The following is a 16974-nucleotide window of genomic DNA, read 5'->3' on the forward strand; positions in this document are numbered from 1 at the left end:
CACTTGCGTTGTCAATGTCGTGGTAATGAACCATGGCAATGTAATATAGTGTCTGTGTCTATTTCTTCTATCTTTATGTTACTTGCATAAATATTCGCTTTTGTGTACAAACACATACAAATTGAGTACTCTTCGGAGAGTCAGAATTACGAAGTCTTGTTTATTTTTTAAAAGCGCCTGGCAACCGTTGGCTCGTTGGGTGGACGACATTCGAAAAACTGCGGGGCACCTCTGGATGAGACTAGCCCAGGACCGGGAAAAGTGACGTACACGAAGGGAGGCCTATGCTCAGCAGTGGGCGATAAATGGCTGAAATGATGATGATGAATTCTAATAATTATTTCCGCGATTTGTGACGCATTTCGAAAAGCATTGCTATTGATTTGTTCCTTCTGAACCTTCTGGAGAATGATGATTTATTGCGACTTCACACGCGAACTTTAAATACTCGTTATAAACATTTGATAGGTGGAATGGTTTGATCGGTAGCAATGATAATTTGATGAATTGTCCTGGCGTGCCCCGTTTTTGAATATACGTATATGAAAAATAATGAATTTTTAAGGCTATCGATTGATTTCCTAAACAACATAGTTGAACGGATAAACGTTTAGAACAAAGTTAATTTGATCTGCTGCTGAAACCTCACTCTTTTGTCGAATGTATCATACTCTTGCATGAGTGACCTTCGGTGGAACTCATTGACCTTATTCATGTATTTGTAATAAGGTTTACAGGTTTTCAGAATAATGTAATGGACTGCATGTATGTCGTTTTTCCGGGCCTTGGTTATAATTACAATTTGATTTTTTTTTTAAGATTAAGAAAATGTTACCTACTCAAGCTCCATTGCAATAATCTATCAGATATAATTGTTCAACTTGTCCTATCGAACGTGATTGCAGTATTTATTTATACACAAAGTATATGACTCAACGTATAATGACGCACTACTTACAATATCTGTTCGACGTACTATATATCCCAATATTCCCAATATATCCCAATTTGCACGCATTGACTTTCCGGGCAAACAGCTTCGATCTACAGGCCGTCTGAGAACAGTCCCCCGTCGCATGGCACTTTCAAGAAAGAACCCGCGAGTAATCGGCCCTACTTACTACGAGCACTTACCTGCCCATCTGAGAAATGAGCCATGTGACGAAGCATTTAAGCGCAAATTGAGAAACCTTTTGTTAGATAACCCCCTGTACTCTGTAAATGAGTACATGGATTTGAATTTTTAATGACCGATGATATTATTATGCCTATATTTCTCTGTTATATAATATTTTCTTGCTTCGTGATAATTTCATGATATTGTAACTTAATTTATTAATTTTATTTAGCTTGGCATGTGTATTATCTTTCTTTGTAAATGACGATCCTTATTGGGAGACCCAATTATTTTTATTTGGAATCTATTATGTAATTTTTGACGATCATGATGAGAAGATAAACATAATTTTGACATGTAGCAAATTTATAGTGTAATTTTTATCATGAAATAAAGAAATCTATCTATCTAATTTATCTATCTATGTATGTGCGCGTGCGATGCGCGTCGCTAATTGTCGCAGTCTGCTAATGTTGCGTAATGGACATAGACATAGATACCATTGTACTTTCGGTTTTCGAATCGTTGAACTTCGCGATGTTCACTTGACGTCTGTTCTTTTGAAAATATGCTACAGAATACGGACACCTGACGTTCTAGCACAACTTGCGATTTCGCCCGCGAGTCCATCCATACTTGAAGTCGCGCTTTACGTATGGTCTCGGGCCCGAGAACGCAAGTTGTGCTAATCCGCCTGGTAGAGAAGCTGTACGTAAGTACAATCAATCAGCTCTAATTCTGGGCGTTGGCGGACATATTACTATCAGACTATATTTCACTCCGTTTATCAATATGAAAGAAGAAAAAATAAAACTAAATAAATCTTCTAGTGGCACAACTGTTCAATCCAACATTCGCTGAGAAAAAAAAGATTGTTAAATAAAACACACCGTGAACGGAAACTTTTCTCTGCAGCTGACTATAGTGACTATACACTGTGGTGGAATAATATATGAACGACATGTTTGTCGCTGGAACGACCGGGGCGTGCTCGTAAGTTTCGCCAAAATTAATGGCCGCGCTCCGGAACCGATCCGTCTTGTTAAATTAAACACGAGTGCCATCCTCCACACTTGAGCGACAATTTGTGTATATAACAGCAACACCCCTTAACCATCGGTTGACTTTATCCCTTGTAATAAGGATTACTAATGTACAGCTAACAGTGTTGCCGATGGTACGCGGTCGGCCCAACGTCACACTTTGTCGCATGCCATTAAAACGCTTTGACAGTTTATTCGTATAAAATTACAAGCAAATCTGAGCGTTATAGTAAGCGACAAAGATTAGTGTAAGGGATATTTTGCCGGCCGCTGACATATTTATAGTCTTTATTGCAAATATATTCTTCTTCCTAATAGCTTTATCAGTATCACATTTCCTTGGGGTCAGTTCTCCTTAATATATACGGCGTCGCCAGGTGCGTCTGTCCTGGGTTATCAGAGGCCGGGAGGAAAGGGGTTGCCGCCCGAAGACATATAGACGGATAGGTCTGTGGCGGGAAATAGATAGGTATGTCGAACATGTATACTAAGTAATATGTATGTAATATGTTCTGTGTGGTGACGGGTTAAGAATTTCACCACCCCCTTTCTTCCCGTGGGTGTCGTAGAAGGCGACTATGGGATATGGGTAAAATTGTGGCGTAGGCGAGAGGCTGGGAACCTGTCACTGCAATGTCACAGTTTCTTTTTCTTTCAACCCCTTATTTGCCAAGAGTGGCACTGAAGCTTTAGTAGTTTCATGTGTTCTGCCTACCCCTTTATGGGATACAGGCGTGATTGTATGTTGTTGTTGTATACTAAGCAAGAGTTAAAATCGAAAAAAGAACTTAAGGTCTTATCAACATTTATTGCTTTAAATTGATCTAGACTACAAAGTTGCAAATAGGTACCATGTGTGGGTTAGCAAAGAAAAGAAATTAGACATTTGTTTGCGTTTTCCGCATACATATTTCTGAGCCGGACCACAAGTATTGCACGACTGCGCCAGATTCGCAGAGGCGTTGACCACTAAACCGCCGCGTCATCACGTATAATTACTATCTTCCAATACCGGTTGATAACTCGGCTCTCAATCACAAACTTAATTGAGAGATCACTTGCCCGATCACGGTGATCGACTTTGAAAGGTGGTCGTGTGAAACTTTACGTGTCTTGATTATCTATTGATTTAGGCGATAATGAGGATCGTAACCAACAATCAATACCTATTTGTCCAAGGGTACTCGACGACGGCGACATTTACAACTTTATAAAAACTTTACACGTGACCTGAAAAGTCACATTGGAGTGGCTTGACTACTAAAAGAAAAGACCGATACTGTTCAGACAATTTGTTCGGTTTCTTTTCAAACAAATTGATGAAAGTTAAACGAAACCGACCATGACCTTTATAAAAATCGTTACAAGTTCACTTCAGATCAAGCAAACAAAACAATCAATCAGCAGACTTTGAGAGAAACAAAATAAGTTCTAAAATTAGTCGCCTACACGCATTTGGCGAAGGATCAAAACGTAAATAAAGAAGATAGTATTTACTAACTAGTCTTATCTACGTTATCTGGCAAGCTTTCATTTTCATCGATCGATATTCTAGATATTCTTGATTTTTAATCGATAGTTACTATATTTGAATACTGTCCACATATCGCTTCAAAAATCGTAACAGATGCCTATATCTTTTCGCTTCTCGTTGTCACAGATTTCACGGAGAACATCCCTCTTAGTGTAGAGCCTGAGTGCACGCAAACAGGGGCGCGTAGCAGGCAGGGTGTGTGGCGTGCATGTCAAACTTATGGAAGCTCATACAAGTGTCCTGCACGGGAAGCATGGTCGCAGGCCGTCCCTATCGCACTATTTGTAAGTGCGATAGGGACGGCCTGATATTTTATCGTCTATCGCGCGACCATGCTTCTCGTGCTGGGGCCCGTTTCTCGAAAGGTACAAGCCTTGTATTACAAGTGTGCGAATTCTGTCAAATCGTATGGGTTGTCATGGGAACACACTTGTAATACCAGGCTTGTACCTTTCGAGAAACGGGCCCCTGAGCTCCTAAGTCGAAGCTGCATAGGGTGCACGCTCGCTTGCCCGCCCCGCTGCACGCCCCGCTCCGAGCCGCCACTCACGGCTCAGCCACGACATTGGTCTAAGCGCGGCAACGCTGAGCGGGCGGCCATACATTGGAGCGAGACACAGCGATGGGACTTTTCATTCGCACGTATGGCTGCCGCTCACCGCTGTCGCGCTTAGTCCCAATGTCGTGACTGGGCCGTCAGGCCTTACACTTATGGTGTCAATTTTCTTACAGCAAAAAACAACACTAATTAGGGTCTCAGTTGCAACTAATTGCAGCGGAAATAACTACCTTACAAGTCATTTCTCGCTTTCTAACAGCCGTGCTTCCGTGTTGCACAGTTGTAAATATGACTCAAATTAACATTTCGGGAAATTAGCGATCAAAGAACGCCGCTGATGAGCCCGTTTAATTGATTTATTGGTTTTAAATGGATATTTAACGAGTATAATGCGTACACACAGTAACAGATAAAACACCAGACATCATCAAATACAGGTTTTAATACATAAAACTCAAGAAAACAGGATATTGCTTAGACAAATCACACTACGACGCTCTAATGGCGGACGATGATCTTCTGACAGCTCGACCTTTTTTTTAACGAGGGGAAATGCGTTACGCATACCCATCCCAGGCGCAGGGACCGGCCTGGGATGGTTATGTGGGCCTCCCACACGGAGAAAAAAGTCTCGTCCATGATACCTGAATAGTGTAATCTGAACGAGAAAATCTAGTAAATTCTGGGACAATTGTTCACATAGTATAAATAACTAAACTAGTCTGTTTAAATGCGTTGAGCTTAGTGAACTAGTTATCTTGTAATTGCTACACATTAAAATAGCGTGTATTACTAGAATATTTAGTAATCATAACACGTGGACCGTACAAATAAATAATATTTTCTTGCAGAGCTTAATAAATGAAATGTGACCTTGACAATATATTCTTGTAAAGGTAATATATACATTACGTATCATAAAATAAAAATATTGTAAGGGTCACACAGTCAAAATGTGTGTATTACTAGATTATTCAGTATTTATAACAAATGGAGTGTCTAAATAAACAAAATAATGTAAACTCCACAAGAAATTCTTGTAAAGGTTATAAAACTTTAGTTAGGCCAATAATAGGTATCGTTAAGAATACAAGTCATCTGATATATAATTACATTCTCTTCATTTATGTAAACTTCATTAAATGGTTGATAGAACAAGAAAGTTAGTTACAGCAACTGCATTTATGGTACTCTCTAATAAATATACAATTGCGTTAACGTGTTATATTTTTATCGGTACCTATGAATTTGTCTGTGCACTGTATAGACAACTAACATTTCTTGTAAATGTAAAAAAAGGTTTGTTGTCTATACAAGGTGGTTCAGTAGGATTAAAGGCCGAGCCACGCCAGATACGTGTACGTAGACGTGTGCGTGGCGTGCGCGCTGTAAAGTACGAATCTTCAAAAGAGATGATACACCGCTAGACACACACGGGAAACACGTCACACAAGCGGTGTAATCTCTAATGAGGATTCGTCATTTACACCGCGTACGCTACGCGCACGTCTACGTACACGTATCTGGCGTGGCTCAGCCTTTAATCCTACTGTACCACCTTGTATAGACAACAAACCTTTTCTTACATTTACAAGAAATGTTAGTTGTCTATACAGTGCACAGACAAATTCATAGGTACCTACCGATAAAAATGCAGGTTGCTAGGACCAGTTCCAAGAGACAGAAGCCTATAGTTGAAACTGGGATCCGGAAACCTGGGTCACCCAGCATATGGAATGGATGCTATGAGCGGTGAAAATTGGTGAATCTGAAAGTAAATAAAATAATTATATAATTTGTTAAAAAATATATTTCAACGATCCTTAGTGCAAGACTTTGTTCATATATTCGTCAGTGTTAATAGAACCGTCCTTCATTTCGTCCAAAATTTATATTTTGCAGAATTTTTCCACTTTTGTTCCACAGTATGGCATGGGTCACAGGAAACTTGCAACCATTGTAAATCATCTGAAAAAGACATTAAAATTTCTATGAATAAATTTTACATTAAGTAATATTCTACGTCCACTTCAGATATATATAAAGTCTGTCCACGATAAAAAGTGGTCATATATAACATGGTAAATCTTGAGAATAATGAGAATTTATAAGCAGCATGTTTGTCAAATAATTTGTAGATATTAAACTACATTATAAAAATACAAACAAATTATAAACTTTAGGTGGCCTATGAATTTTAGCAGTATGTATCTCATGATAACAATATTTTTTTGTACAGTGTCTTCTTGCAGTCTTTAAGTACAACAGTTTTAATGACAAAAATATTTTTTTAATGTTTAATTATAATAGCCAAAATATACCCTATTACATACTGATTTTACGATAGTAATAATTTTTCTGATTGTAATCAGATTAAGAAAGTACTGAGATTTTCTAACTTTGCTGAATTCGAATTTTTGACACTTTTTGGCTCTCCATACAAAAACAACTGTCAGTGCTTGGAGTAGAAAGTCTTCCTGACTACCAAAAGTCGAAATGAGTTTCAAAAAGTATTTTTTTGTCTGCTAAGATGTCATTCTAATGTGTGTAAAACAGCTTATAAAAATATAAGTATTTATAAAATTGTGCCAGGAAGCGTGTGAAGTTTGTTAAAAAACACTGTACAAGAAATGAAATGCTTGATGGTATACATTCGGCGAAACCTCAGACACACTAAAGCATTATAAGGAATAGCTTTAATTATTATATAGTTTTATGTATACAGATTTATCAAAATATAATATTGCTTCAAAATGTGCATTCAGGAAGAAAAATTTATCATGTTATGTATGACCACTTTTTATCGTGGACAGTCCTTATTAGTTCAGTATTTAGATTTTGCCCACGTAATGTCGTATGAATTTGTATGCAATGTAAAATGAATACAACATTAAATGCCTTTTTACTCACCATTCTAATTATCTACTAAGTTCTACATGTACGGTATGTGACTCACCTGCTTTTGCCAACTCTGCCATCTCCCATCCTTGCAAGAGTTTTTGCACCTCTTCATCCATTTCCTAAAATGGAAACTACCAAACGAATGGATAATACGTAGTGAGTACGTTTAACGATAAATAATATAACCTATTGCGATCCGCGTCCACGCGTGATCTCTCATGACACGTAAATGGCCGCCGACCACGCCGCAAAACATTGCGTTTCGTTACACAAGCAAAACATTTATTTATGCGGACAATATTTTTGTTATAACAATTATTTTTCGGTGTATATTACGAGAATATCATTGTTATTTTTTACAAGAGGCGCAAAGTAAAATCAACTATACTGCTATAGCATTCACTAAGATATACAATGGTACTTAAACATGGCGTTTCGTTACAAAAACGAAACACATATTTATACTAACTAAATACTTTTTCAACAGAACTATTTGTTCACCAGTATACATTACGAGAATATTATTGTCATTATTTACAAGAGCTGCAAAGTAATACCAACTTATAAAACAGTCATATCAACTATACTGCGATGGCATTCGCTACGATACAAATAATAGAGTTGACAGCGATGCGTACATATTTATACAAACTTAATATTTTTAAATATAACTCTTCATTGAGTTTACATTACAAGAATATTCTTTTTATTTCTTTACGAGAACTACAAAGTAATGGCAACGTATAAAAAAGTTACAGGAAGTATACTGTGATAGTAACCGCTAAGATTAAGATTGTAAAGATAATTTTAATTTTTTTGGCATTACAAGAAGCTTCTTGTTAATAGAATTATCGTAACCTTTATTCTATTAGTTGTAAATAAAACTAGAGTTCTCGTATATGTAATTCAAACAGAACTGTTTAGTGCATATTAATGTTTGCTTAGTTCTATTGAATTCAAAATATAGTAAACGTAACAATACAGTTGTTTTTATTACGAGATTGTAGTATCAGTTACGATAAATCTATTTTACTAAACGTTCTGGTAGTATTGTTAAAATATTTTTTTTCCGTGCATATAATGCTAATGAGACTCATGGTTTGCCCACTAAAACCCCTCGATTACCACCTCTGGGCACGAGGTCACAGGCACGTTTCGGCACTCCTCCGACTAGTGACGTGACTAAGCGACACCTACCGTATTAGGGTTCGACACAAGCAATCACCACAATCGGTTATGAGTAGGTACTTACTATCAACTATATCACAGCAACCTAGATGCTCAAGGATGTCTAAACATGTACAAACAGCAACACCCTTAACTAACCATTGGTAGACTTTATGCCCTTGTAATAATAGTCTTTCAGCTGTTCAGAAATTCGTAAACGCATTGGCTGCACCTATACATCTAACGGAAAGTGACTGTTGACAATTCTTAAAGTTTATTTCAAAGTCATAAGATTCATTGAGAGTCAGAAACTCAGAACGCGTGAAATATTGCCATTTAATTTAGTAGGCTCCGTAGGCTGCCTGTGCTTCAATGGGTCATGGGGAATTTACAATTACTATCAAGTTTTCAAACTGAGGTTCAGAAGGTTCAAGCCCGGTATTGAGAGATGGCAGTCTATGCAGTACGACTACTCATTTTACTATAAGGCTACGTTCACACGGCGACTATTCGATTAGATATTTAATTTTACCGTATTCGATTTTACAAAATAAATTAGTTGCGATAATTTCGCCTCTCCGGTGGCAAGACCCTACTGTATAGTCGTATACGGTAAGAAATATGTCTTGAATATGAGATTTTCTCGTTATGGACGTCGTGTGAACGATTTACAGAGTTCCTATACAAATTTTACGATCACTACGATATTCGATAAAATCGCGTACACGGTATACTGGAAAAATTGTCCAATGTGAACGTAGCCTAACAGTAATTCTCTATATACTCGATCCTCTTTGGTAGTAACAATCAATCATGGCTCGTATTAGTTGTGATCAATTGTGTGATGATACGTGATGGATCGGCGCTTGCGTCAGTGCTCCGGTGAGTCCGACCAGTAATGGAGTATGCTGCTAATAGAGGAGATTATCAAGATCTCACTAATGTACACTCGAGCTTGTTCTGATATCTTATAGGCTACTTGACCCTTTTTTAAAGTCTATCTTATAATATTAATTACTTTTCAATGAACCGTAAAAAATATTGCCATATTTTATTATGACTTGAATACCGCAAAATATAGTTTGCCTTTTGTACTAAAAGTTTTTCTTTCTTTGTGTACAATACAGATTGAATAAATAAATAAATACATACCTACTTTTATTTCATCAGGCATAAACAACATCAGCCATGTTAGTCTATGATTATCTGTGCTTGTCGTCATTCGGCTGGAAAACAATATAAGACACAAATGTCATCATTTATGATTCCACATGAAGTTAGGTTGGAATCATATGACGTCACTACATCGCCGACAACGTTTTCGGTGTCAAAAAAAAGATGAATCTTTTTAAAAATACGTAGTCATCATGCAGTTTTAATACCTTAAACCTATATTGGGTTCTTAAGTCAAATTCTATAGAAAACAATAATTTATTGTGCCTATTGTAATATCGTTGGGTAGACTAGTTCACAAAGATCTTTACTAGCCAATTATCGAAAAATATATTTGCACACCTTTTATGGCCAGTATCTCAGAGTTGTGTAACTATATTTTCTGTACCTGGTAATGGTAAATAATGTAAATATAGGTATTCGTGAAGCCGGCTTCTAGTCCTGTGCCAGTCAATGCAATAGCCTAAATGACTTTGAGAAAGACATTTCTTGCTGTAATGAAGCCAACTGTACAAAAACATGCGTGTTGACTATTACACGCTGGTTCTCGCCGCATCATTTGCGTTGAATGTATTACTAAATAGTACTATTGTTGTTTTTTTTGTTGAACATAACGAGATTTAACAAAAGTCAAATTAATGAGGACTGATAACGAATATAAACAAGCTGTTTGTAAATAAGTTTACACTATTAACGCAAAACCACAGAATTAGATTTAGGTAGAAGAAACAAGTTCATCTATTTGTATGGCGGCCGAGCGTGTCAGATTTTGTACTGAAGTTGTTACTTGCCTGTGATTTTAAATATGTCTCAGGCCTTTGAGTGTTCATAGTTTAGGTGTTATTGCAATTAAATATCACGTAACGAGACATTTCTAACGTTTTTGTTGACTTCAACTTACAAAAATTGACGCCCGAAAGCTGCAAACTACGATTAAAGACGGAAAACTCAGCGTGTCAAATGAATTCAGTAAAAACTCAGATACGTTTGCTTGATCCATGGTATATATGACATCTGTGCGCAAAACTGATTTTTCATGTAAACAACTCAAAGAACAAGAATAAACCTAAACTGACGTTTGTCAGTTCAATGTTATGACCTGTGGTGTCTAGTAAAAATAGTAAAAATATAATTTTGTTTACTATTTCCACCAATATTGTCAAGGTTCTTCGTCGCACGATTTCCATCTTCTCTCTGCAGATTTTTTATAATTGTATCCAAATCTAACTCAACATTTGTTTGTCCACAGTTCGGAGCTACGACAAGCATGACAAATGCGGCCTCGTGTGGATCCCGCGCGTGGTGGCGTACCGCTGTCGCACGTGCGGCATCTCGCCCTGCATGTCCATCTGCCGCGAGTGCTTCCACCGCGGCGACCACTCCACGCACGACTTCAACATGTTCCTGTCGCAGGCCGGCGGCGCGTGCGACTGCGGCGACAACTCCGTCATGAAGGAGGACGGGTAAGTTGTCTTCATTCGACACACCCTGCCACTTTCGCACAACTTGTCTTGTCGCGCGCAAGTCCATACTTGAAGTCGCGCTTGATGTATGAATGGACTCGCGCGACAAGGCAAGTTGTGCTAAAGGGGCTGCAGGGGGGCCCGTTCCGCGGTGGGAAGTCTCGCCTCATCTTCATGGCGCGGTCTTCCGTCAGGTCAGAAGGAGAATGGCCGGGTAGCGTACGGACAGCAGGTCCGTCTGTCGTGAGTGCTGCCACCGCGGCGATTCTTGGCGTCATTTCTAACATAAGGTTCATTTCTCCGAAAACGTGACAAAAATGATGCTCATTTTCCCGGTCTTTAGCTACGGATGGCGGTACTGGTTAGAACAGGTATAGAAGACACTTGCTTGTAGTTGCTGTATACAACTTGTAGATCTAAGTATCACGTTCCCTGCAGATTTGACAACTAACACAAGGGTCGTCATTCTACTTCTGTATCAATTTGATTAGTGACAAAATTAAGAACTGAGTATTTTTAAAATTACCAGTTAGATTTCAAAATTACCGTTGAAACCGATAATACATGGCAACGTATCACGACTATCGCAAGCTTATTCGCTTAGCTACATTTTAGAAAACATTGATTTAAACTATCACGATTATTATTCATAATTATTTTTAATTATATAAAATAACATTATACATTTTACAAGGTCAATAAGTGAATACGTATGTAATGTAATCGGACAGTAAAATTCGTTGACATGGCTCAGTTTCAGATTCAAGTTTTAAATCATGATGATTTATTCAACAATACGTTCCGAAACCACAGAAAATCGCAGGGCTTAAAGTTTTTCAGTAGACATTAGATCGTAAACAGTCTCCGGTAGTCGCAAAAATGGCCGTCTGCCAGTTGACCAGATAGTCCTCCGATACTAGTTTATGCGGTGACTTCATCGCTGCAAATATGCGCGCGATGCGGTCTCGCAATGCGACAATGAACAGCCAATATGCTAAATTACTGCTCATTTATTGAAGTTATTCAATGCATGTACATATAAATGTGTACTACCTATAACACATTCTATTGACCAAAGGCGAATCTTAAATGTTTGCAATTCGGCTTACGAATGACTGGACAATATTGTAGATTCAGATTGACTGACTCTCACGGTAAAGCTCAATACAACAAGGCTTGTGTTTTGAGTACTCAGACAACGATGGATTAAACCTTCGAGAGCTGAGTTACAGCGCGGTTAGTCATAAAATTACACAAACGACAACTTTTTGTCGCTATTCGCTAATTCAGTGGCTATAAAACTCGCGTCAACAATACAAGCATGTTCTTTAAATATTGTAATTTATAACTTTATGAGACATCGCATTGTGACATCTTTATGTCATCATATATGTATGTTTGTTCATGTATGTGGCAGGCATCTTTTGGGCGAGCTCACTCCACCGTAGGCCACCGTCTTTGTCTTTAGCTAGTCTGTGGCCAAGAGTCAGCCCATTTGTGTCGCTTAACTTTCCGCTTTAAGGCTGATTATTATAAAAAAAACCGGCCAAGAGCGTGTCGGGCCACGCTCAGTGTAGGGTTCCGTAGTTTTCCGTATTTTTCTCAAAAACTACTGAACCTATCGAGTTCAAAACAATTTTCCTAGAAAGTTTTTATAAAGTTCTACTTTTGTGATTTTTTTCATATTTTTTAAACATACGGTTCAAATGTTAGAGGGGGGGGGACGCCCTTTTTAGGGTTCCGTAGCCAAAATGGCAAAAACGGAACCCTTATAGTTTCGTCATGTCCGTCTGTCCGTCTGTCCGTCTGTCCGTCTGTCCGTCTGTCACAGCCGATTTACTCGGAAACTATAAGTACTACAGTGATGAAATTTGATGGGAATATGTGTTGTATGAACCGCTACAAAATTATGACACTAAATAGTAAAAAAAAGGAATTGGGGGTGGGGCCCCCATACATGTAACTGAGGGATGAAAATTTTTTTTTCGATGTACATACCCGTGTGGGGTATCAATGGAAAGGTCTTTTAAAATGATATAAAGTTTTCTAAAAAACATTTTTCTTAAAGTGAACGGTTTTTGAGATATCAGCTCTCAAAGTCGTAAAAAGTATGTCCCCCCCCCTCTATTTTTATAACTACGGGGTATAAAATTCTAAAAAAAATAGAGGTGATGCATGCTAATTAACTCTTTCAACGATTTTTGGTTTGATCAAAGTATCTCTTATAGTTTTTGAGATAGGTTGATTTAACTGTAATTTTGGCAGGTGTATAAATTGACATAATAAGTTTATTATATTTGCTGCTACGGAACCCTTTGTGCGCGAGCCCGACTCGCACTTGGCCGGTTTTTTTTTCTTTTAGGAGCGATTATTTCCGAAAATATAAATATTATCAAAAAACGATCTTAGCAAACCCTTATTCATTTCTAAATACCTATCCAACAATATATCACACGTTAGGGTTGGAATGAAAAAAAATTTCAGCTCCCACTTTACATGTAGGGGGGGTACCCTAATAAAACATTTTTTTCCATTTTTTATTTTTGCACTTTGTCGGCGTGATTCATATACATATTGGTACCAAATTTCAACTTTCTAGTGCTAACGGTTACTGAGATTATCCGCGGACGGACGGACGGACGGACGGACAGACAGACATGGCGAAACTATAAGGGTTCCTAGTTGACTACGGAACCCTAAAAATATATATTATGATCTGAATGATAATCAACCTTATATACGTATCAGAAATATCAGAATAGATTTACCCAAGTTTGAAGTTAAGCGGCACATTTATAATAATTATAAAAAATCTTTATGTACATACATAAAGACGCATGTAACGCCGTGTCTTGCGTGGGCGACGGTCGCGCGACGGTCGCGCGACCGTCGCCGTCGCGTCTCATACTTCCATATCGATAAGGTTTGATTTCGTATGCGTCGCATCGCCGTCGCGCGACCATCGCGCGACCGTCGCCCACGCAAGCCACGGCGTAAGCAAAATATTGTTACTGCTTTTCTATCGCTCTTGCACACTCCACCAACAGATACCGATATTTTTTACTGTCAAAGTTCGCAGAAGGCCCTACACAATATACTTAAAATCGCTTGATCATCATTTCGCCGTGACCCACTCCATGGGCACAAACAGGATCGCCTACACAACATCAATATGGCGTTGACTTGACGCTATGGTCATCGGGATTGGTTATTAATGTGCCTCCATATTTGTCACGCTTCCTACTCTGATGGTAGGTCACAGCACAAGTACAGTCAAGGTATTAAATATGTGCGAGCAAAGTGCCAAAAATATATATACACGATTTACTGCTTAGACGTAAAGGTTTTAGATGCATAGTTTTGGCGCTTTATCCGCATATATATTTAGGACCTTTTAACTGTACAAGATAAAGTAATAATATATGAGTCATACGAGACGTGTTATTATTGCTTCATTTATGATGCAATAATTTGAACAGGTGGATTATTTCCCACTTATTTCAGAAGAAGAATTGAGGCTAAAGCAATGCTTAAGTGGATTTGCAGACATGAAAATAAACTTTTTTGTGAACCAAATGAACTAGGATGCTTGTAGAATGTATAGTTCAGTTTTCTTTGCTCCGTGCAGTTCGAAGTCCCTATAAATAACATGAGTGGGTGTTGCATTAGCAACTAAATAAAGCATTGTGTCGCCTACGTTTCGTTCATACCAGCGACTTTATCCGCTTACTAAACTCTAATTTTAACATTATATGGTAGACATTCGCTTGGCCGACATTGATTACAAGATACATTCCCATCGCTTTAGAACTGATCCCATCAAAAGCGAGTGAGCGATGGCTATCGGCTATAGAAATGAAGAAACAAAAGATAGTCGCTCCCGTGTAAATAAAAGAGACGACGTGATGATGTCGCAAGCGAGCAACATTAACAAACGGATCGCACGCGAGCAGCCGACATTGAATTCTATTGCGTCGCGCGAAGGTCGTTGCACTGAATGAGCCGCGAACTCGCGGCCGCCAGGATGTCCTTGTAGCGCGGCGATATAATCGCGGAGTGAGCCGCCCCTGCTTTTAGTGGGACCAGTGCCTTTTTAAAGCTTATACAATACAACCATTTAAGTAAGGCCCCGACCGACTAAATGAAACACGAATACTGGTTTTACAAACAGTTTGACTATTTTTAAACCTTATTTCAAAGTCAAACGGTTCACCTTATTGAATAGTTCGTTTTAATGGAAGTTGAACTTGAACTAGAGACCTTGACCATGAGCGACGTTGCGATAACGACGGTTTAGCGTTCGGTATAGAGGAGTATACTACAAAATATGACGTCATTACCAATGAAAGAAATATTTTCATTCTGTTGCTTATTATGAGTTGTGTTACTTGAAATAAATAAATTTTAATTTTTTAATGGGAATAATAGGATAGCTTGTCTATTCAAAGATAAATAAATAGTATAGGACGCTCTTACACAGATTGACTAAGTCCCAGACAAAATCTTCTAATTCAATACCATGTATTTGTAGACTTTCGGTGAAAATTGGGAACTAGCTTTATGAATCTTCACTTCATATATGTACCACATTCTTAAGTTATAAGAGTGATATAAAGAAAAATCACTGCAAGTAGGCAAACATAAATACCTACATTTCGAACAGTAAAGAGACTAATTTAAAATCCAAACTTTATTCAAACGCGGGACATGAAAGGTCGACCATTTGCTTAGTAATCAGCGTGTGAAACTGATAACGTATTATTTATTGTAGACTTATTAATCAAACTAATTAATATTAATGACCTTGTACAGTCACCAGCATAAATAAGTGATGATTTCTGTACCTTGTCACATTAACGTCTTGTTTGAAATGTCATACGAAGTTGTCAAACGATTAAAAGCGACAAGGTACAAAAATCATCACTTATTTCTGCTGGTGACTGTATACAAAATCAGATAATTACTAAACAACTTTAAACTAGCTACTGGCCTAAGCGTCTATTTCAGACGATTTATGGTGCAATGTTCGAGAGATATCGCTTTTGGTGGCTAAACAGACCTATGCGAGAGCGATATACGCTGCCACATACTGCTGACAAGGGAAGCTTGCAATCGATTGCGACGTTTTGCTATGGTGTCTTCTTTCCCTTTTGTCAGCAAGTGCCGCAAACCAGGTCTCATTGGCGAACTTGCGACCATCTCCGACGCACTTTCGCCACTCCGTCCGCTTCTCCGCAAGCTTCTCCCAGTTTTGGTAGTCGATCTTAAAGGCTGCCATGTCTCTCTTGGCGCAGTCTTCGAAGCGAAGCAATGCCCCCCCCCCCCCAACATCTCTTTTGGCATTCGCTACTTCGCCTAGAAGAACACGGCGAGGTAAACGGGAGGGCTCCATCCTGTGCACGTGCCCCAGCCAACGCAGTCGCCTCTGTTTGAAATAAACAAATAAATAATAAACTTTGAATTATTACACATTCAAATTGTATGCATTAAGCAAATATGTTTTCAAGTGTAATATCAATGTTACTGATATGGTGATAACTGATCGAGTTATCTATAGGTAAAGCCTATGTCAGCTAATTTAGATTGTCAGATGATTAAGTATTCTTAGTTGCTGCAGTTAACCTTGTGTAATATTTTGCTGTTGAACATAGCTTTCTTTAAAAAATCATAGCTGTGTAACACTTAAATAAAAATATTGTAAGACATTCTTACACAAATTGACTGTCCCACGATAAGCTCGAGAAGGCTTAAATATGTTGTTTGTACTCAGACAACCATATACAAGGTATATAATATCCAAAATATGCAGGCTTTATGATGAAAAATTCCAAGAGTTAGACATTTTTCACGAAACACTAGGTAGCTTCAAACAGCACACTACCTCTATTTGTAATAGATATTGTATTACTTAGTGATGTATACCGATACCACTCAAACACCAGTAAACAATATTTTGAATGTTATAACACTTTTAACTGATAATGTTTAGGTTAAGATAGTTAAATTAAGGAAACTGT

At 38.1% G+C, this 16974-nt stretch overlaps 1 protein-coding gene across 1 annotated transcript in view; it reads left to right on the plus strand.

Annotated features, from left to right (window-relative positions):
* Positions 1–16974, plus strand: part of LOC125230309 (E3 ubiquitin-protein ligase Ubr3) — a 182319-nt gene that overhangs the window by 64182 nt on the left and 101163 nt on the right. The window contains exon 2 of the mRNA XM_048135438.1: positions 10744–10957. Within this exon, the coding sequence (XP_047991395.1) occupies positions 10744–10957 (214 nt within the window). The remainder of the gene's footprint in view (positions 1–10743; positions 10958–16974) is intronic.

The sequence above is a fragment of the Leguminivora glycinivorella genome, chromosome 10 (genome assembly GCF_023078275.1).
Source record: "Leguminivora glycinivorella isolate SPB_JAAS2020 chromosome 10, LegGlyc_1.1, whole genome shotgun sequence".
Taxonomy (NCBI): domain Eukaryota; kingdom Metazoa; phylum Arthropoda; class Insecta; order Lepidoptera; family Tortricidae; genus Leguminivora; species Leguminivora glycinivorella.